The following is a 22,662-nucleotide window of genomic DNA, read 5'->3' on the forward strand; positions in this document are numbered from 1 at the left end:
GTGGATCTCATCTGGTCACATGGACTTGTGGTAGTCCAGGTGGAGTAGTAGGTCTCTAACTGTTTCCACCTGAATCGTGGGGGGGTTTATTCTACTTCCCATCTGAGACTTCCAGGTCAGGGGGTAGAGTAACCTGAGGATAACTGGTCTGGCTTTTAAAGACATAAGTAAAGAAGGCATTGAGAACCTCAGCCTTTTCCTTATCCTCAGTGGTCATGATCCCCACTGCATCCAGTAGAGGATGAAAATTCTCCTTAGCCTTCCTCTTACTGTTAATATATTTGAAAAATTTTTTTTGTTCTCTTTTACCTCAACGGCCAAGTTAAGTTCAAGCTGAGCTTTTGCCTTCCTAATTTTCTCCCTGCATATCCTAACAACTTCTTTGTACTCTCCCTGAGTTGCCCATTCCTACTTCCACGGAAGGTAGATTCTCATTTTCTCTTGCAGCCTCAGGCAAAGCTCCCTGTTCATCCATGCTGGTCTTCTTAACTGCCAGCTCATTTAAAGGCACAGGGGGATAGCCAGCTGCTCGTAGGACACCCCATCTGTCTTTTCATCCTGGTTAGGTAGTCTGTAACAGACCCCCACCAGGATGTCCGCCTGGTTGGCCCTACTTCTGATCCTTACCCGTAGAGATTCAACCTTATCATTCCCAGGCCTGAGCTCAACATCAAAAGATTCTCTAACATAGAGAGCCACACCACCACCCCTTCTCCCTTGCCTATCCCTTCAGAAGAGTTATACCCATCCATTGCAGCTCTCCAGTCATGGAAGTCAGTTCTGAAGTGACAAAGAAAAGTCCATATTTGGCACTTGGCATAACCCAGCTTTGCTAGCTATGCTGTGGCAAGGGCTGTAAATGAGAACTGGGCTGCAGGAATTCAGATTTCCTGGCAGCAGGGTGGTTAATCCTGAGCTACACAGGTCCACAACATCACCAGCTTTCCTGCACAGTCTTTTGATCTTGTGCAGACCCTGCCCACTTTTGACATGAAATTCACGATTTTCAGAAATTGAAATCTCTAGAAAAGACTAGAAAAGTTTAAGAGCAAAACCCATACAATTAGAGGTCTACTCTGACCCATGGACAGGGCCAAAGGCTGTGCTACAGGAGCAAAGAGTAGATTAAAGATGTTACAAAATTGGTCAGCTCTGCATGGGTGTGTAGACAAGGCAAGACAAAGAGAGAATGTCCTGCAGTAGGAAGAAAAGTCAAGAGTCCTTTCCTTTCTAGGCCATATTAGGGGGGAAATTAATTACTTGATGGGCAATGTGAGGAATAAGTCAATAATTCTGACACAGCAAATAGTGACAGAAATATTTGTCATTAGGGTGTTGCCTGTCTCGAGTATGATGGAGAAAAATGCATTTGTCACCAAGTCATGGATAGGAAGAACTGCATCTGCAGGCTGAAATAGGAACGAAAGCTGGCATTGACTTGTGCAATTTTTGAGATATGACAGCAAACAGAGGTCAAGACAGCAGTGCCACATATATCTCACAGACAGATTGAATTAACTTCCGCAGGCTGGATTCTATTTCTCCAATCTGGCACAAAGTAACTGCTGTCCTCAGTTAAACTCTAAGTAAATCTGTGAAAAGGAATGAAAGACGACTTCTTTTCAGATGAGCAAGACTGCTTTGTTCTTTCCTCATCCACTGCTGCTACAGCTTCACCTCCCATTGCAGCTGGGCCTCTTGTTTTCCTCAGGCTGGTGTGGATGGGTGAGCTCTCAACCAAGATTTCATCCCAAGATCCCAGGGCTGGCTGCAGCAATGTGAGTGAAGAATGTGGCGTTGAAATATGTACAGGTGAATTTCCTACCTTAGTGTTGCAAAGGGAGAGAGGAGAGAGAGATTTATATTTCCCTGTACTACAAGTTCTAATCTCAATACTATTTCCACCATTCTATATCACCAATCGAGAAATTCTGCTTTGTGACATGAGACAGGATTAAAGACCAATGGCCCGTTTATGATGGGTTTGATACATACACACTTAACACTAGTTTAGCAGTGCACAAGTGGATTTACATACATAGATGTTGCAAAAATTTATATTGTATCTTATTTCCAAGGATGCAAAACATCTGCATGGTGATGCAGATGAATTTTTGACTGCATAGCCTTTATTATCCTGAAAGTAATGGAAGAGGAAATAAATGAAAACTGCCCAAATTCACAGTGGAAAAGGACTAGCACATGTTTGCAAATCCTGTATTCAGACCGCAACCCTTTCTCCTGACTGATGTTCTCAGGTTCACTGATGTATGTGCTACTGCCACTTGAAAGATTATGTTCAGACTCCAGAGATCCATTTAACTCCAAAATTATTTACAATGAAATTCACAGTGTGCTTCTTGACTAAAGTTTAAAAAACTCTTGCATTTTTATGGTCTGCCATATTTCTATATCAGACTATCAGTATATCCAAGAGTAAACGGTCAAATTCTGCACATTCAACAGAGTGCAGTGATAAATTTAGTATAGTTACTGTAATTGCTTCTCCCCAAAATGCCAAAGAAAATGATGAATGCAGTAAAGCTCCTCACTAACATCTCACTGTTTGCAAGAAAACTACATCATATGTGGATATTCATTTGTTAATTTTCATGTAGTCAAGTGCATGCAAATGATGTACAACGTGGCTCTACTGAAGACTACTGACATGCAAATGATGTGTTCTATCAAGTTTAAAAGGATCAAGAGAACATTTGGTTCTTTCCAGCTCCATGTAGAATAAGATTTCATTGACTTTGGAAAAAAAAAAAATGGATTTGAGAATGGGTTCCCAAAGGTAAAATTAAAAATTTGTGCTACCAGCTGTTGGAGAACTTTTCTTCTGGAATGACTTTCCACTTGAAAGGATATTTTTGAGAAATATATTGCTGCTGGTTCTTGTTGGAAGTGAAAATGGCAGTTATCTGGCACCTATCAGAGAATATCCACAGAATTTAGAACTGTAGAATAGAATAATTGAATCGTTAAGGTTAGAAAGACCACTAAGATCATCTAGTCCAACCATCAACCCATCATCACCATACCACTAAGCCATGTCCTTCAGTGCCACATCTCCACTTTTCTTGAACACCTCTAGGGATGGTGACTCCACCACCTCCCTCAGTGGATCCAATGCATTAATACTCTTTCTGACAAGACATTTTTCCCAATATCCAACTTGAGCACAGGTTGGATATTTACTGTCAGACAGTGACGTGGATAAAAGTGCCCAAAGGTTTTTTGCACTTTGGTGCCTTTGGGAATCTCAGCATGTTTTGCCTCATCTCTACTCCAGAAGAGTGAGTGCTCTAGCTCTTGCCTCTGCTTTCTCTGGAACTGGTAGCATCTTTGTTCATCCAATCTGCCAGCATTAAAAAAACGAAAAACAACCTCTTGCGTAATAAATTTTGGTAAACTGACAAAAGTCAGATGAAAAGAAAAAGGTCAATTTCTAGAGGACACCTTTTTTAAAATTCCTTACAGCTTTATTTCATGACCGACCAGCTTCTGTCTTTAGCATAACAAGAAATGTTACTATATTCTCGTTAGTTTATGTATTCCCACATTGCTAAACAAAATTTTTAAGCAGGAACCAATCATCCTATATGTTATATACTCCTCCAAGGGGATGACGAAAGGCAGAGTCTCAGCACTTTTTCAAAAAAGTGAAAAAATACTGCCCTCGTAAGGCAGCTCTGATTAGACACTAAAAATGGAAACAACTGACATCACCACTCACTTGAAAATCTTCGTGTTAATATTTCAATTCAAAAAGAAATATTTTTAGTGAGTATGTGGAAAAGGATGTTCTAGTTGATATAATGCACTCATCATTTTCCAAAAATCTTTTGACAAGATTGAATGATTATGAAGGGAACTATGCTGTCATGGGATAAGAAGGAAGGTCACCTCAAGCTTTAGGAATTGCTCAGAGACAGAGAACAGCATAGAATAAATGGCCAGTTCTCACAATGGAAGAGGATTATCTGTGGATCCTCAGAGAGACCTCTACTCAAAGTTGGGCAGTTCAACATCTTCCCAAACAGTACAGAAAAAGAGATAAATAGTGAGATGATAGCGTTTGCTGAGATAAATTTTGAGCTTATAAAATGAGAGCCACAACTCAGCTGTCTGAGAAAAGTAAAAAATTCTGAAAATCACAAGTGGATGGGTGATATAATGAAACAATAGTTTGTTGCCTCTAAATGCAAAGGGGAAAATAATTTTGCCTAAAACAGCTTGACCCATCAGTACATTGAGTACAAGATCGCAGAATCATAGAATGGCTTGGTTTGGAAGAGACCTTAAAGATCATTGAGCTCCAGCCTCTCTGGCCATGGACAGAGTTGCCAACTACCAGATCAGGTTGCTTAGGGCCCCATCCAACCTGGCCTTGAACACCTCCAGGGCTGGGGCATCCTGTAAGACAAGGATAAAGATCTTTTACCATCTTTTATTCTTGGTTTGCCAATAACTTCAATGCCAGTGAAGCTTCTCAGGAATACTGTAGAGACTAAATAAAATAGTCAAGCTCAGATATTTCTGGGAATCTGTCAGGTCTGAATTACAGGGACCTGGAGCAAAGGATCTGTGGTTCTGAGTGCTGAGGATTTTTTATTTTAAAGGCATTTTACCTTAAGTGACTCTGATCTTGTCTTTAAGCCATAATGCCTTGCTGAATTAGAGAGTTACTTTGCTCATCAAGATGTTTACTCAAATTCCTTTTGCAAAAGCAAATGGCAAGTTCCCAGGAACATAAAACAAGAACTCTAAAATCAGCATGAAAGACACAAAATATCACCACATAGACAAGCAGCAGTGGAAATGGACTGGCGAAGTCTGCTTACATCAGAGTTTTAGTCCAAAACTAGATGGCACTTTCGAAGTGGGTCTCCTGCCTGTGTCTATTTGCATTGCCAGCGACCTTGGTGTGTGCAAACGGATTTCTTTTGGATAAAAGCAATCTGGCAGACATGGTGGAGGAGTGTGGAGTGGATCTAATGCCATTTACTGCTAGTTGGTATACAAGGATTGAACCAGTAACCAGGCTATCACATCATCTCACACTGTACACATGCTGAAATGAGATGCAGGTCATTAATGGCTCTGCATGAAAGAGAAACCAAACGATGAAAGAGAAGCAGCTAGGGGTGGCTGCAGGTCTAACTGAGCCCAGATCAATCTTGAGGAATATGGCGAAAATGGCTACAGACTGTCATCTCTAAAAAAGCAAGACAGACAAACAGTATGCTAGCAGTTACTCTTATCTTAACTGTATTTTTTTTATGTGCTCAAAGCTTAAGCTGTATTTAGCTCAGCATGAACCACTTCCTTTCAAGTGAAGTTAGAGCCATCATCGGGAATTTCTCTCTCTCTCTCTTTCACAGTAAAGTATAGGCAAGCTTTTTTCTGTATTTGAATGAAACAGATTCCTAGGACCACATGAAAAGACTATTGTCATGTTCCAGTATGCAATAGGAAGTACAAAGGTGGTGAGAGCACAAGCAGCAGGGAAAACATTTATACTTGCATTCATAAACAGGTTCTTAGTCACTGGACAGACTGAATGAATTTTTTGATCCTCTCTTCTAGCCTGAAAGAGGCTTCGTATCAAAAATTGCTACACAAAGTTTTTACAGCCAAGGAGGGAAACCTGGAATCTCAGACTGATCAAATGGATCCATTTATTTCTTGATTCAAGGGTCATGTGACAAACTGAAGTTCTGATATCTCAGGAGTGAGCAGGTGCTGAAACTAATTCAGTGCCTTATATAAAAGCCAGATGATTTGCTTTAATATTGTGATTCAGATATCATAGCTGGCTTATTCTCAACAATGATGTCTCTTCCACTTCAATCCAAAGTTGATTCAAAACGTCATTTCTGCCAGTTGACCTTGAATCCTATACACTGAATCCTGAACTGATGCAATGGGAAAGAAGAGCATTTTTATCTAACAAGAGAATGTGAACTAGACCTTAGATTTCAGCTCGGAGTTGGGAAGGCCCAAGGAAAAATCACTTGACCAAATAAGTTCAACTTCCATGCCAAATGCTTCTCTGCTACTTAGAAGCAAATATTAAACTAAGTAATCCCTCCGGAACAAGCTTTAAAAAGCTTTCATTAGTCATTAAACCCTTTCACTGCCTCATTAAATCTAGTAGTGTAATCTGGTTTTGATTAGCAACATTGTTAAACATCCACTGTCAAACACTGATAAGGAGGGAGAAAGTGCTTTACAGATCACAGACATGTAATTATGAGTCTCATCACAGCTGATAAAGAGCAAAAAATTAGCTTCAGCTCCACAGAAATCACCCCAACACAGTTAGCACGAAGTAATCTGACTAGACATTTGTATCTGAAAGGTACAGATTAATACACCTCAGGGGCCTTTGATACTTTACTACCACTCTGAGAACGTTCAAACCAAATCTCAAGATTTGTGGGAAGGAAATTCAGGCAGTTAATTGATTTCCCTAAAATACTATAAACTTGTACTGGAGACAGATTTGAAAAAATTTTAATAATGCTTGAAAGCGACGTAGTTTCATTGGTGAATTGCCAGATTGAGCTGAACTGTAAGCATATAGTGAAACAGATGTATATGTATTTTTTTTGAATAATTTTAGTGAGATCAATGCATCTTTTCCTATAGACACAAGGGAGGGTATTTAACATCTAAAGATGCAACTAGATGCTGATGATAAGCACATAGGAAGTTCAGAGAATTTTGTGGGATATCTGCATGTTTAAATGTTCATGAGAGAGAGAAGGAAAAAAAAAAGAAAAAGAAAAGCCCCCTCGATTCTCTTTGAAGATTTCCACTCCAGAACAGAGTTCTGTGCAGGAGAACTAGTAAGTCTGGATTTCTTTCATAGATGATGGTATGTTTCATTTCAGCAGTGCTTCACAAGTAATGGAAAATTCTCTGTGGATATTTTCCTCTTGAATTTTTTTTGTATTGCTGATGCACTTTCATTTAAATCTGGAAGCATATTGAAATATTATTATCAATCTCAGTGAAATCTTTAATTAAAAAAATCAGATGTCTGCCTGCCTGGTTGCAACACCAAAGGAGCCAACACAAATTTATGTACACTGTAAAACAGGCATAATTATGCTGCCAGTAGAGTTGCAGATGGTTAGCACTGAGAGCACAAAAGCAGGGGTCATAGCATAGCCACAGCTCACATCTTTCTAACCAAATGTTCACCAGACTTCTCTTTTATGCACATATTTTCTGTGAAGTTTCTGAGGGAAAAAAATGTTTACGGTTTAGAGCCATGGAGCTTTTCAGCGTTTCTGCTTTATGACACATGCTGTAACTTCTGAGGTTTTTTTTCCCCAGTTGCTAAGGCTGTGCTACTCTGAAAACTGTATTCCTGGTGACAACAATAAATGTCCCAATGTGGATTTTGTTACTATTATATTCCTATCATAAGGATGCTAGAAGAAGCATCGTGCTCAAGGCTCTCATCCTCATGGGGGATTTCAACCACCTGGAAGTCTGCTGGAAAAGCAACATGGTGAGCTGCAAGCAATCCAGGAGACTCCTGCAGTCTGTTGAGGATATCCTGACTCTCCAGTCCAGGTACTGGACAGACCAACCAAAGCTGAAACATTACTGGTTTCCTTGGACATGAAGAAGGCTGAGGTACTCAACAAGTTATTTGCTTCAGCCTTCACTGCCCATCAGGCTTCCCACACCTTTCACATCCCTGAAACTCTTTGCAGGGGTTGGGGCACCAAAATCCTTCCCGCTATAAGAGAAGAGCAAGTTTGAGACCATCTGATGAGATTTAAGAGGATAATAATAATTAAAAAAAAAAAAAAAAAAAAAAAAGGAGGTTTATATTAGACACTGGGGGAAAGTTTTCACTCAGAGGGTGGTACAGGTTGCCCTGAGAAGCTGTGGATGCCCCATTTCTGAAGGCATTCAAGGCGAGGATGGATGGGTCCCTGGGCAGAGAAAGGGACTGTAAGGCAGAAAAGCAGAAGTGACTATGTCCAATCTGTCTGACTTCATGTTAAAAGAAAGAAGGAGCAGAAGTAAAATGTGCAACAGTTGCATCAGCAGGGGATATTATTTCCCTTTCTTCTCTGCTCCTTCTAATATTAGTAAGTGTTAAAAGCAGCTGAAGATTCTGAAGATGGTACAGAAAACAGTTTTGTGGCCTTATGCACTATGTGCCTCTAATAAGGCTTTGACTATAAGATGTTTGGTGCAAGAACAGTTCTTACAAAACCTACATCAGAGAGATCCCAGTTGGATAGTTCCCAATAATCCCAAATACTGGATGACTTCAATGCATGATTGTGCAACTAATAGTAGCTCTACCCCTATTGATAGTCTATTTGGACATTTCTGCTTGTTAAAACATAAAACATACTGTCACTCTCAGAGTAGGCTCTGTTTTCTAAAATGATGTCTTGCCTTTCATCCATAATAATTTATAAGGTGCTTTCCTGGCTTTCTTCTTTGCTAAGATTTTTCTTATACACTTCATGAGTGCATCAGAAGTGGAAGGAGACAGCTATACACCAAGTCAGTAACACGGCGTGAATGAGAACAATAAACTTCAACTTATTCCTAATGATTCTACATCAGAAGAAATACAACAACCTCCACACCCTCCAAAGGGAGTACATAAAATTAGATTGGTGGATAGATGTCAGCTCCTATGATTAGGTTTGATAGGAAATGTGATACCAAATCTTTGCGTGAAAAGCTGCTTTTCAACAAGCTCCATGCAGTACATGGATATTATGTCTGTGTTAGCCCTGCAAATACTTGTGATCTCTATTGCAAAACTGTTCCTATGGTCACTGCTTTCTCTGTTTCCTTCTAAAAGCTTCTAAAGGAAGCAGACTAATGTCCTGCGCATCAGTAAAACTCTCTTCTGACTTAGTAAATCCAAAACTTGCACCCCATTGCATAGTTTTGAAGAAGATTCTTGTATTTTCTCAAGGTTGCATTATCTTAGTGATCAGCAGCTGATACTTTGTGATGTGTGTTTATTGTGTGCTGCGTGACAGGCCTCATCTTGTGCTTGTACACTTTCCTCTACTGTCATCTGCTGCCTGCGTTCTCCATGGCCCATACTCACACTGAGACTTTCACCGAGGCTGATTCTCAGAAACCATCCCATTTTCAGACTGGATCCCAAAATTATGGCAACCTGTGTAAGAACTCTTTCTTCAGTAGTTCTAGTTATGTTTGGCACCTGCTATTACCTTCCCCAGAAGATGTAACTGGAGTTGAACATAATTTTTTTCCCCCTGAAACAGTATTATTTATCCACTAGAAACCAGACGAAAGAGAACTGTGTTTGAATGGGAAAAAATCTAATTCTGTTATCCTTTGGTTTGACAGCAAAGGTCATATTTTCCTTAGGAAAAATGAAATAATCTTATATGACGAGGCTGTACGGATGCTTGCTTTCCATGACTCCTAAAGCTTAGCAGGCTCATCCATTGGCTGAAAAGTCTGCAATGTGAATTGTCCCTACAAGATTTTCAGAGATAAGCATCTCATAGGAACATCATAAAATCCCCACAGCAATCAATAAAGCTACAAGAAAGACATTTTTGGATCTGCTGCCAAAATCAACTGTTTTCTGCCCTCAAAGTGATTGTGGAGCTTCTCTTCCTCACCCATCCCAAAGTCAGCAAAATTCACATCTTCACACACAAAAAAGTAGACTTGAAAGAAATCAAAAGGTAAATTGCCTATCAGGCTTGTTTGTTCTTCTACTATGGGTATATATTTGCATATGATATCACCAGGATTTAGGCCTCCAGTTACCAGGGTACAGCTAATTTAAGTAAATTTCAGGGCTGAGAGGCTTATATCTTGAACGAATTTTCTCAGGAATTGGAAAAATCACGTCAGTGTACAAGATGGGAAAAGAACAATCCAAGATGATACTATAATAGATCAGGTATGTCCAAATCCAACTTTGGTGAATATCTTTGTGATATATGCATTTTCTTTTCATCTCTCTGTGTATGCAGCATTAGTATGAAACTCAACTTTTTTAACCTTCTCAGGTTGCAACTGAAGAAAATGCATCAGTTCAACCCATCAGCCTGAGCTGATGGATATATTCTATTTCTCTCCAGTACACTTTAAAAAAAGACTGTTTGTCTTACATCAAACATCTATGGAGAACCATAAAACACTTTGGAGAGGCTAAAAAAGGCAGAATTCAATAGAAATGTTTTCTTTCTAACCACTGCATTTTTTGCATTATGTTTTTCAAAGTAAAAGAGACACAAATTTCAAAGAATATATCATGAAATTTACTATGCATTGACCAACATTATGGGCACTACATGAACCTAGATCACTCCTTAAACAACACACTTTAAGTGGCATTTTAGTGGTTCGGTTACAAATACGTCTTATTAATTTTCAATCCTGAAGACAAAAATAAAATCTAGCCACAAAATACTCTTCGATACTTTCTGAGTTTAATTTGGTTGCTGCATCCCATTTGGCTAGAAGTAAAAGCTGGTTTGAATCAGAAGCATTTCCTTTCTGCAGGGCCAAAGAAGTCTTTCTCTACAGAGAAACAGTTTCAAATTAATTAGCAAGGTAATGTAAATCACTTAATTTGTTTTTTAGTTGGAATCTCTCTTCGTCTATTTTTTTTTTGGTTGGTTTTGCTTTTTTTTTTAATTTCTCTTTTTTTAAACAAAGTTGTTCTTAAAAAAAAAAAGAAAGGTATTGATTTTAATGTAGAATTAAATGCTAATTCCCCTACTAAAAAGTCAAAAGAGGCATTCAGGCATATACATCCTGAAATCAATTGTTTTGTAGACAGCTGATGAGGCTTGGTTTTCTTTGATTTGATGTCATATGTCCACCATGTATTTCTCACATTTCAACAACAGCCCAACCTGGAAATACTTGCTGTGACCCTCCTTCTGCAAAATTCCTTTTTCTTCTCAATATCCACCATCTCTTTCCATAGCAACTCAAGGTCTAAGCATATTTTGAAAATATGTCCTACACACCTGTCAGCTTCCCCCCAGGTTCTCAGAGCCCCATCATCATGATTCCTACTTTATCTAACTACTGCCTAAGCAAGAATGTTAACATGCCCAAAGAGCTACTGACATACTGATTAGCTGAGTGGCTACTAACAGAATAAGTAATGCCTAAGTTCTCTCTTCCCAGTGTCTGAAGCATCAGGAATATCCCCTTTTTACTACCTAGTGGCCATTTTCACTAATTTCAGAGGAGCTGACTATTTCTGGGACTCTTCTGTCAAAAAGGGTAAAAATAACCAAAATTACTTTTGAAAACAGAACTGAGATAAGAATGACATGAACCTTGTTTTCTTGGGAAACCGGAGAGGGAAGAAGGAAATTTGGTCTTATTTAACTGCAATAATTTTCAATTATGAAATGGTAATTCAGAATACATTTGTTCTTTGATGCCACTTGTTTCCCTTCCAGTGCAATTCAGAAGCTGAGGGGAAAATACGATAGCAGAGTCTCTGGTTGCTAAAAACGGGCTAAAAATTAGGGAAGTAGCAACTCATCCCATTCCCACTTCACAGTCTTATTTCATTTCAATGCTAACAACAGCTAAAAATTATCCTTGATATTTTAAAGGGTGCCTGCCTGAAAAATCTGGAACAGTTCAGAGCAGCTGTATGTAGAGGGACAAGAAATCTTGCTGTTTTTTCCCATATCCCCCATGGCACCACATTTCTTAGATACCTTGTCCAGAGTTATCTCTTCCAACGTTTTCAAGGAACGGCATTAGTATACCAACTCCAGAATACAGGCGCTCTGTATTATGCTGGGAAATTTACTCACGTCTGGCAGCGTAAAGCTATGTCTCTCACTCCCAGAATACATGACAGTCTTTTAGTGTTGTCCTTCATGAAAATGAAAGCGCTGGAAGAATACATACATTTTTCTGCTACCTTTAGTTCAGTCAGGATAAACACAATTCTTGTCACATATGTATTTTTTTCCTTCCTTCTCTTTTCTTTTTCAATAATAAGCCAACTTTTAAGCTAAACAGTAATTATTTGGAAAAAAAAAAAAAAAAAGACAATATGTGACTCAAATGGCCCCCACTCTCATTTGGGCTTTACAGAGTAAACAATTTAGAAAAGAAAAAAATTATGTAAGCAATATACTTACTGAAAATACTCCAGAATACAGAGGCATAACAAAGTTTACAGTAAGAACTGTAATGATATTTCTAACTTCAGCTAGATTATACTTACTCTACACATAGGATCATGAAAACAACTGACATATACGGTCTACAAACAGAGGGACTATTTAAGAACATTTCAAATTAAGGGAGGCACTTCTTCATTATTTTCAAAATCAACAGAACTTTTCATTGTCTCTGTAATCTTCTCTGGTTGTAGTTTAATAGGTCCCTGTCCAGTTCGTTCTTTTTCTGGAATTATCTTTGTCACGTCTGGGAATGAATATTTACTAGGATCCACTTCTAATTTCTCAACTTGTTTGCTCCTGAAACAAGAGAGAAACAAATGGAAAAAACTTTATTTCAGTGTCAAATATAACAGCACTGCTTTGGATACCTGTTTATAAACTCACTGACTTCAGAGTGAGAGTTGCTACTGAGTCCAATTAAATGAGGATTAAGTGTTCTTATTACTTAAAAATTGTTCGTTACAAAAACTCAGTGTAAATAATGAGTACTACAAAAGTACAACAAAATCTTTACAGTTTTTTGCAACAGAAAATCTATATTTCAAAAAATAAACACTGATGGGGTTTTTTTGGCATCTGTAATTTGCCTGAAATCAGAACATGAAGATTGTTGGTGTCATATTATAAATGATTGTCTTCTGATGTAAGACAGGATTTTACAAGCATAATTGTCCTGTCATCTTTCTGTTCATTCTTATCACACTAGGGGATTATTAATTACAAGATGACAGATTCATCTTTGGGAAGCAGAAATACTCCTTTATTTAGACAGAAAATGTAATTGTATTAATTTGAGTGCTTCTATCAGCTAATTCTTAGGTTTTGTTAGCATAAATACTAACAATGTTTGTATTAAGAAATAAAGAGATAGTATAAGAAAGGCTAGAAGTATAAAAGAATCTCCAGATTCAACCACTATTAAGGAAATTCTTTCAGATCACACTTAGAGATGTGTACAGTCCATTCATTAAGGCAACCAAGCAACACCACATGATGATCAAAGATTTGTCTTGCAGCATTTAAAGCAACTCTTTTATATTGTTGTTTTGTTTGTTTATTTTCTAATAGAGGAGCTAAAATGTTTAAACAGGAAAAATCTAGCCTGTTTTCTAGTAATTTGCAACCGTTTACAGCCAAAAAAAAAAAAAGGAAAATGGAAATTTTATTGTACATTGACCTAATTTCTAAAAATTCCAACATGGTTTGCTTATCTTTGTACTAATTTTATTATTATACTAAGAAGTACTTTGGGTCAAAGTTCCAAGCTAAACATTACAAAAGACAGTACATTATTCTACAAGATGCGAGAAAATTCCTTGTTCACCCAGGAGATCAGAAAGGCTTATTAGGACTAGAACAAAGAACAATGTAGTTAAGTTACTGGATGAAAGACTGCATTGCTTTGAAGACAAAGTAAGTAATGAAAATATGTAAAGTATATCAAAAGATTTTTAATTCAACATACACCATATTTAGTTGTTAAGAAGTGAGAGTTTTGTCAAGAAGTTTCCAAAGTCTGCTAGTGCTTCTTCATTAGGTTTCCAGCTCATGCCTGTATGTCCAATCCCTGCCCAAGTTATGGAGAAATGAAAAGGTAGGTTTCGTCACCTATGCTAGCACCAAGGAAAACATGACTAACAGAAGAGTAGTCAGCCTAGCCACCTCTTTCAACCTTATGCCACTAGAATTTTCTTGGGAATGATTTGCTCATTTTCTTGACCAGGAAATGTCCAGAGAAGCCTATGCCTTAATAATCAGAATAACCTTTTCCCACAAGTGATGAAATCAAAAGATACTGAGAAAATGTGATATGAAGAAAGATACAAGAAAACTGTTATTTCTTTACTCTGAATGTTCTTCCATTTATAAGGCTAGATTTTTAATTATACTACACAATTTAATGACACGAAAGTGGATTCATTGTGTGGCAACATTCCAGAAAATGTTCATCCCTTAGAGTCAAGAAACATCTCTGTTTCCTCTGTGATTTGTGAAAAGTGCTGTCACCTTGAAGGATTTTATAAGTAGCCACTGGGGGATTCCAAAAGGAACACATCCTGTCTGAAATATTAATATAATCACTAATGACTAGTCACTAATTTTAAGCTTCTCAGAAAAATCTAAAAAAGCATAGATGGTAAAATTAATCAGCCTTGGTATGTGCTTCAGTCACATGGTAGAAAAGATTTTCCTTCATTTGATGTATTGTAATTCGTAGTGGTAATTTACATCTGTTCTAAACTTGCACAAATTGCTAGTCATGAAAATACAATCAACACTATGGATTTTGAATAATTCATTGCTTAGTAGCAGAATAAAATTCAATATACCAAAAACTAATTAACTGTATCATAAGTAGCAGTCCACACCAACAAGCTAGTCACCAGTCATTCTCAAAATTTAATCAGCAAATGTTATCTAAAATTATCTTTTAGCAAGGACAATAGGAAAGACTGAGAATCAAGCACAGGTCAGATATTCTGTTCTTGTTTAGTATGCCTCGTGGTACTCTCAGCTACCATGATAGAAATGTTTGGATGATGACAAGGCTTAATTATGCTGAAGTCAGTGCCTCTATGACGCATACACAGGTCACTCGGGAATTATTGTCTCCTGTTTATTTCCATGGAAACTACAACAGATACAAAGAGCACAATAAAAGTATTTGACAGAGCAAACTCTCAACTACCAAATACTATTTTTCTACATAGTCACCACCATTAGCTATGCATTTTCATCAGCTATGAACAAGAGCCTCCATGCCACATTCGTAAATATCTTCATGGCCATCCTGAACATGTTTTCTCTCTCACGACATGGATGCCACTGTTGAAACGCACCACCTACTGCCTCACTGTAATCACATCCGCTGTTTGGTCTCCATAAACATTCAGCAAATGCCAATAAATATCAGTAGATGGCTTTCTTTCTACTTAAAGGAATTCAATTCCACACCTTTGTTTCATATGCACTTCCATGTCAGATGCTATTTTGTCAGACTGCCCCTCTGCTGCCATCTGTCACATGGCAACAACATGCAGCAGAATATTGGTGGGAAGATTCAGCCTCTACTGCCATACCACCAACGTCTGCCTCTGATGTCGTGGGCCAACATAGTAAAATAGGAGGCATTACTTTCAGAACAGCCACTGCAATTCTCTTGGAAATATACTCTTCACATCACATATCTATGCAAAAATAATGTGAGTACTGACGATGACATGACTAATTATCTGAAAAATTTTGGAAAAAAAAATGAGTTTTAGATCATCTAAAGATTTTTTTTCCTTATAGTTCTACCTAGGAGAGTAAAAAATATTCTTGTTAATTCTCTTCCATAAGCAGTGGTAAAATAGTGACAAAGACAATAACATTTCTTGCAGGACCAACTACAGCATATCTGGAATCCTCAATCTTCACAAATGATTTCAATTTCAGGCACTGCTATCTGCTGTCCTGCGGTCTCTACTCAAGGGAGAAGGATGATCTAAAGATTACATCATCATACAAAATAAATAATATTGAATTAAGTGCTTTATTTTTTTTCTGGCATTTCTTTCCCCTAGAAAGGTTATTTCTATCTCTACATAGTTGAAAGATGCTTTAAAAAAGAAAAAGAATTCACAATAAAGAAATGACAGTCGGTCCTTCAATTTTGCATAACTCTAGCAGCCTGCTGATCAATCTGGTGTGTGACAGATCACAAGTCTGATAATTTGATAGTTTTTTTTTTTTATAATTTACACTTTTGTTCACACCATTCTTAATTCCAATATTTGATATTTTAATGATTTGACAGTTACATTTTCTGGTTTCAACTTCTGAATTTCAATAAAAGTTTGGATTGCCAAAGATTTTACATACTTGTGATCCAGAAAATACACTCTGTCATTTGATTGAAAGTTTCCTTTCTTGCATCAGCATTTCCAATGATATTTACAAGATATGACCAATGCTTTTGGAGAGCCAATACTAGCATCCAAATTTCAGCTTCACACTTCTCTCCCTTACCTTTGGTTTCACAATCACTTCAAGATATCAAATATCAAACTGACCTAGTCTGTTAGTAAGAAACTTGCTCCAATATGTTCAATATACAAATCCATCTCAAATCATATTTTTACTCCTTAATTGTCCCAGAAAAAAAAATATAAAGCATTGCTAAATTTGTTAGTCAAAGCTGAGTCCTGTTTAAACATCAGGGAAGCTTACGCTGAAAACAGTTTATTCTAACAAACTGTTAAGACCTCGTTTACAAAGTTCTGAAATGTTATAAAAGCACTTTAAAGTATGCCTATGCTGTCAGTCTTTTATCCTTGTCACATATGGACATCTTGAGATGATTTTAGATTTTAGAGATCAAGAGCTATCTGAATAGTATTTCTGAGAATTTTCTGAAGCATCCTCATCCTTATACAGTTATGGAGTTTTAGACGTTTGTGTGAGCAAATTAATTTTCAAATCACTTCTTAGGCACCCCACCTTTTTTTCCTCTGTGTTAGTCAAATGATACAGGTGCATACTCCATATTTCTATTAGCTCCGGGCCTCCATGAACGTGCAATTCAATCTACACTTTAAGCTTAACAGTGAAAAAAAAAGCCTTTTTAAAATGTTGCTTAGTTGGACCTGATCTATGTTCTGTTTAAAAAGTCAGTTGAACTACTACTTCTATGTTTTCTCCTATTTCAGACAATGTAACTTGCTTTGAGAGCAAGAATTCTCAGTATTTTCATAAAAGATATCAAATTATGTAGCCTGAAAAGATTATTTCTGCAAATCTATTCAACTGTCTAGATCTGTGATCTACTCCTAGGTCTCTGTAGAAGGCACTTATGACATCTCAGCTGAGCTGATAACTGATTTGCCGTTTGTGATCTTTCCACACATTTATTCATCTTCTGTGTAGGCCATGTTTCAGTTGCACTCACTTGCCTGTTAGTTAAAATGTTCGTTCTTGGTTTAGGAACAGAGATGAAAGTGAATTTGGGTTTTGAAAAACTATAAATCCGCTTGCAGTTCCTTCAGGTTACTTTGTCTACAGCTTCATGCAACTTCTGGCCTCATCTTACTTCACCTTTCCAGGTTGGAAATTACTCATTTTATTCTATGGTATTCCTCTCTGCAATATTAAATTCTCTCCTTTCCAACTTGTCATACCTCTTTCTGTAAACTGCAGAAGTGTGCCGGGAGAGATCCTCAGCCATTAAACTTGTGGAAAGGGGTGGAGTAGTCCCACACTTAGCAAAGATTCTTTCAAGGATTCAAATTTGAATGCAGTTTTTGTTTCCATTTTCTGTTTCTGTCTCAGTAAGTAGCTTTTATCTCAACCCATGAGTTCTATTTTGTTTCCAATTCTCTCCCTCTTGGGAGTGAGTGAATGGTTGAGTGGTGCTGAGCTGCCTGCCAGGTCAAACTGCAACAGTGTAAATTAACATTTAGAGACATTTTCCATTTTCTTTTTTTTCTTTTCTTTTCCAGTATGATATAGGAGGAACAGTCTAAAGCTGAGTGTATGGGAAAAGAGTCATTAAGTTTATGAAACTGTTACTCTACAATTTCAAGTATAACTTTAGAAAAGTCAGTTCCTACCTATGTATAAATTTCACCCATGTAATGATGGCAAACTCAGCTTCTGTTCCTCATAAATGAATTCTGAGGCCAGTAACAGTTAAGCCTGACGTATGCAGCTGCTACATGTTCTATTAGTACAATAAATCAAGAAACCAAATTCCTGCTAAGGTAACTTATCTCTTTGAAGGTTTGAAGTACAGTTTTGTATAAAGTCACAGAATGTGGCAGAAGTAATGAGCATCATCATATAATACAGCTAACGAGTTAAGAAATTTAAAGTGCTATATTATAGTTTAGCAGATTATGTCTGACAGAATTTAGCTAAGACATCTGTAGCTGTCAAGTGTAATTACTGTAATGAATATTCTTTTGTAATCAAAGAGACAACTATTCAGCAAGTTTTTAACATCTGTCAGCGATTTTTCAAATTAAGAGGTCAAAACTTAGCATTTTCAGTAAGAGCTGTAATTCAAAATGCCTCTTTCCTACTTCTCCCTTTGTGATTTGTATTTCTGAAATATTTCAACAGTAAAATTTGTGTTTTTTCCTTCAAAATCTGCAGTAAGCATTTTAATAATGCTTTATTACAGTAATAAAACTGTATTGAAATTGAACAACTCCTTGCACTTTGCCATGGGGTACCTTTAATTCACCACTTGGCTGGAAAGGGGGCCTGTTTCATTATTACTCTTTAATCACTTCCTTTGTAGCCAAAGCTAAAGGTACACAAAGAGTTCTAAGGAAATATATATTACCAACCCACGAGTTGCCAGATCTTTTGCTGTTTGGAAGAATCCATTTAGAAGAGAGATCATATACCCAAAGAAGGAAAATCTAATTTTCTCCTAGAGAAAAGTTAATACATTTCTTTTAACTGATTTCTTTTAATGTTCAAAGGTTGTAGCTTCTGCTTCTGCTGGAAAGAACATTGCTTTTGCATACTAAATACCCACCATTTGGCTTGGATCTTTTAAAAAATAATTGAAATACTCAGTAATTAAGAAGGTAAACTATTGTAATCACTGGTACCTAAGGAAAGGGTACAGTGGTTGTGTCTCATTAGGAATGTCAACAAATTCTTGCAGTCATCCTATTGTCTTCTCACTTTGGTAGGCCAGTTAAGATGACACAAATAATCCTTATTAAAATTAAGATATAAAAAGCAGAAAAAATGTCATGAGAGACTCTTGCAGTGCCATTTGGCCAGCATCCTAAGTACTGAGGCCAAGAACAGTCATGATCCACAATGCTAATCTTTACTGACTGCTTAGCCTTTCTATCAACATGTACCACAATGAAATCAAACAAGGAAATATAACACTTGCAGTACAAATAAGCTGCTTAACGAACTTTGCAGTTACCATATCTCATAATGGTATGAATATTGTCGCCTACATTAATTTATTAACTTATTGTTGCCTATTAATATATATCAAAGTATCTGTATTTAGTAAGGCCACGTGGCCATCAACCCATGTCTGTCTGTACTAATGGCTATTAACACGTGGTAAGAGAAAAAATCATAGTGTTTCCCTGATATTTGCTTGCTTCTGTCAGTCATTATCTATTACATGAAGGAGTTTAAGAGCTGGAGTTTATGGCACATGTAATAGGAGGGACCTATGTTGCATAATCACAGAATCACAGGGGTTGGAAGGGACCTCTGGAGATCATCTAGTCCAGGCATATCCAACCCGTGCCCCATGGGCCACATGTGGCCTGGCCCAGCTGGTACTGTGGCTCTGCCCCACTGAGCAGCCTGGACCAATCCCAGGAGCACACGCATCGCTCAGCAACAGCCAAATGTCGGTGCGCTATTAACGCTGTCTGAGCTGCAGCGAGGGCACAGGGAGGGTGCAGTGCAGTGCCAGCTCAAGTTATGGCAAAAAATCGTATGCATTTTGATTCATTGGCTAAACATAGTCCTGTGAACAGAAAAAAGTATGCAGCTGTGCTTTCCATTTTGATAAAGGAATTTGAGAAGAGGTTTCAAGATTGCCAAAAAAAATCATCATTTCTTTTTGGTACATTTGCAACTCCATTTTCAGTTGACATAAATACATTACCTGCAAATTTTCAAATGGAGTGTATAGAATTGCAATCAGACATTCAACTCAAACATCTGACCGTGTCTCTCTTCTTTTATAAGCCCTATCTTACCAGAGAGAAACGTTCCTCACTTCACAGTCACACCTTATTCATATCATCACTTTCTGGCAGTACACACATTTGTGAACAACTGTTTTCAAGAATGAAGTACAGGAGGAGGAAAACTTCATCAAAAATCTCTGATGAACACTTTGAGACCTCGCTAAGAATTGCAGCCACTGCCACTGAACCAGACTGATGCATTAGTTTCATGAAAACCGGGTCACATATCCCACTAGTTCTGTTTCTGATGCTCTCCACAGGACTCTCTCTACAAAATCTCCCGTTCTTCAACTGAGGAGCCCAGAACTGGACAGAGTGCTCCAGATGTGGCCTCATCGGGGCAGAGGAGAGGGGGAGGAGAAGCTCTTTTAATCTGCTGGGAATGCTTTTTTCAATGCACCCCAGGAAAACAAAAGCCTTGCAGAATTGCTTTTTGAAACTACTTAATGCAGTAGCTCAACATGTATACTCTATCAGTGAGCAAATACCTTCATGAGAAAGATTCAAAACCATTTTTTTCTAAATGGTTTTGAGAGGCTACACAGCAAGGAGTTCTGCAGAGACAGCTCTCAGTAGGTGGTATAGTTTTAGTGTGCGCTTTTTCAATAATTCGACTGAGCTGATGGAATAAAACTGATCTGCAGAAATAAGTGTTTTTTTGGCTCTGCTATTGGAGCAGATCATTTTATAAACAGCACCGGACAGGCCATTAGTCTAAGGATTTTATACACAGTTGTAACCTATACAAATCAATATTTTCGTACTTTCAACAATAAGATACTCAATAAGAAGCAAATACTCTGGCAATTGAATAACTAATGTACAAAAACTAAAACTAACGTGAAAGAAAAAAAAAGGAATTACCTTGTACTTTTTTGCATTGTGTTGCTGTCAGAAGGTTTGACTGAAGTTGATAATTTCTGCTTAGCCAGGATTGTGTCTTTAACCTAAAATAAAAATAGATAGAAAAATAAGTCCCATAAAAGTTCATATTTATGCTCAAAAGCATTTATATTATCTGTCAAAAATTGAAACATGAAGAGGATGTGAATAAATTTTCTCTTGTGACATTTTGTCTTTCTGTTAGATTTTAAAACTCTTCACTCAGGATGAAACATGCATAAGGCCATTTAACTAAATGATCTAAATGGAATCATATTCAAATACATATATGAGTATATACATACTTAAATGTTTAAATATATTTATATGTATATTAAGTATATGTTGTCTTGTTTAGTACTGTGTTAATAATGCACATTGATTATCTCTGTAGCTAATGAGCTTTTTCTTGATGTGTCTTGCTTGATCTGCTTGTATTTGAGTCTTAACGTCTATGTTAGCTCAGACATTTTTATTAAAGAATCTACTGCATTCTGGACTTCTTCTCACTATTTAGAAAAAGGAGGAGTGACTACTCTCTTTCAGCAACTTTACTAAAATGGAATTTCAAGATTGAAGCCTAAGTGAATTTCCTTTCTCGAAGAAAACATGTCCATCACCATTTTTTGGAAAGAGCATATTTCATTTCTCATGGTGAAAACATATCTCTTTCCTTTCTTAACAACATCATGGGAAAGGGATCCCTTAAGCACTTGAAAGGAAGGAGGAGAACAGGAACTATAACGGAACTATAACAGAACTAAAACAGATAGTTCATTTTATCTAGTATTTTCTAGTAAAATTGACTTGGAAAGTATTCTGTTCCAGAGCTCTTAAAGTCTTAGCTCCAAATTGTGTAAGAAATAAAACAGATCTATAATTCTATAGCTTCTACAATTCATTTCTGAAATGCACTGTCAAGAGGCTGATCCCTTCTGATTCTCTATATACTGTGGTGAAGGAAAGTCTTTTTCTTTGAACCTTCCCTCTCCTCACAGGGGTCCCTACAGTACATTCCTTTGATCACCCTGACACTAATGTCCTTTACTTCACCCTCTGAACACATTTTCAAGGAAAATCGCTGGTCCTGCAATCAACAGAAAGGGCTTCTTTGACAGGATAAAATTTTGTCAAGGGTTTGTCATCTAAGAGAAGGTTTAGCATTTGTGTACCAGACCATCAACTTGTTATTCAACATTTTTTTTACTCAAAAGCACTCTTGCTCAAAAGATGTCCTTCTCTTTAAGAAAAAAAATTAGGTGATGCTGTCTAATTTTTTTTGTTGTTTTGAAACACATGAGGTTCTCCAAGACAGTGATCTCATGTTGATCTCTCAGAGAAGTCAAGAAAGTGAGCCTAACTAATAAGGAAAACAGAACTGACAGAGTTAAACTTCGGCTAAATATAAGACTATGGGCTCAGGAGAAAGTTAAATGACTGAAATTTGAAGTCTGTGAAGAAAGTCCAAGTGAATATAGTGAAGCTTTCTGGAAGTAATTCCATGAAACTGTTGTTAATATTTAGATTGCTCTGAAATCAGAAAAGAGAGGTCTTTTAAGAACATTAGCAGAGAACTCTAAAAATGGATGTGTTAAACAGAATCTGGCATATCATTTGAAAAAAGGGAAGGAATTTGTGAAAACAATATTTTTAAGCTGAATCATCTTTTCAGCCTACAATTTTTTCCTACGGTGGCTTTCTTCTCCTGCAATGTGAATTTCATTGAGTAATAGAGTTTATCTGAAACACATTTATTCTGAAGGAAGAAATGATTTGTAGGGTTCCACAGCCATATGTCTCCATATGTACTGGATGACAATGAAATATTACTGCATTTTCCACACCTA

The 22,662-nt window shown here is 37.2% G+C and overlaps 1 protein-coding gene across 13 annotated transcripts in view; it reads right to left on the minus strand.

Annotated features, from left to right (window-relative positions):
- Positions 1-22,662, minus strand: part of LRRC6 (leucine rich repeat containing 6) — a 68,739-nt gene that overhangs the window by 24,439 nt on the left and 21,638 nt on the right. For 10 of the 13 annotated variants that reach the window (XR_002435204.1, XR_002435203.1, XR_002435206.1 and 7 more), the window contains one exon: positions 20,798-20,880. Coding sequence is in view for 10 of the 13 variants with exons in the window: in XM_021387095.1 (XP_021242770.1) it covers positions 20,798-20,880 (83 nt within the window). In the remaining 3 variants the exon portion in view is untranslated. Of the gene's footprint in view, positions 1-10,281; positions 12,507-14,589; positions 14,842-20,797; positions 20,881-22,662 lie in introns of those variants that run through there. The other 3 variants (XM_021387097.1, XM_021387102.1, XM_021387103.1) reach the window with 2 other exon arrangements.

This window comes from Numida meleagris, chromosome 2 (assembly GCF_002078875.1).
Source record: "Numida meleagris isolate 19003 breed g44 Domestic line chromosome 2, NumMel1.0, whole genome shotgun sequence".
In the NCBI taxonomy this organism is placed as follows: Eukaryota; Metazoa; Chordata; class Aves; order Galliformes; family Numididae; genus Numida; species Numida meleagris.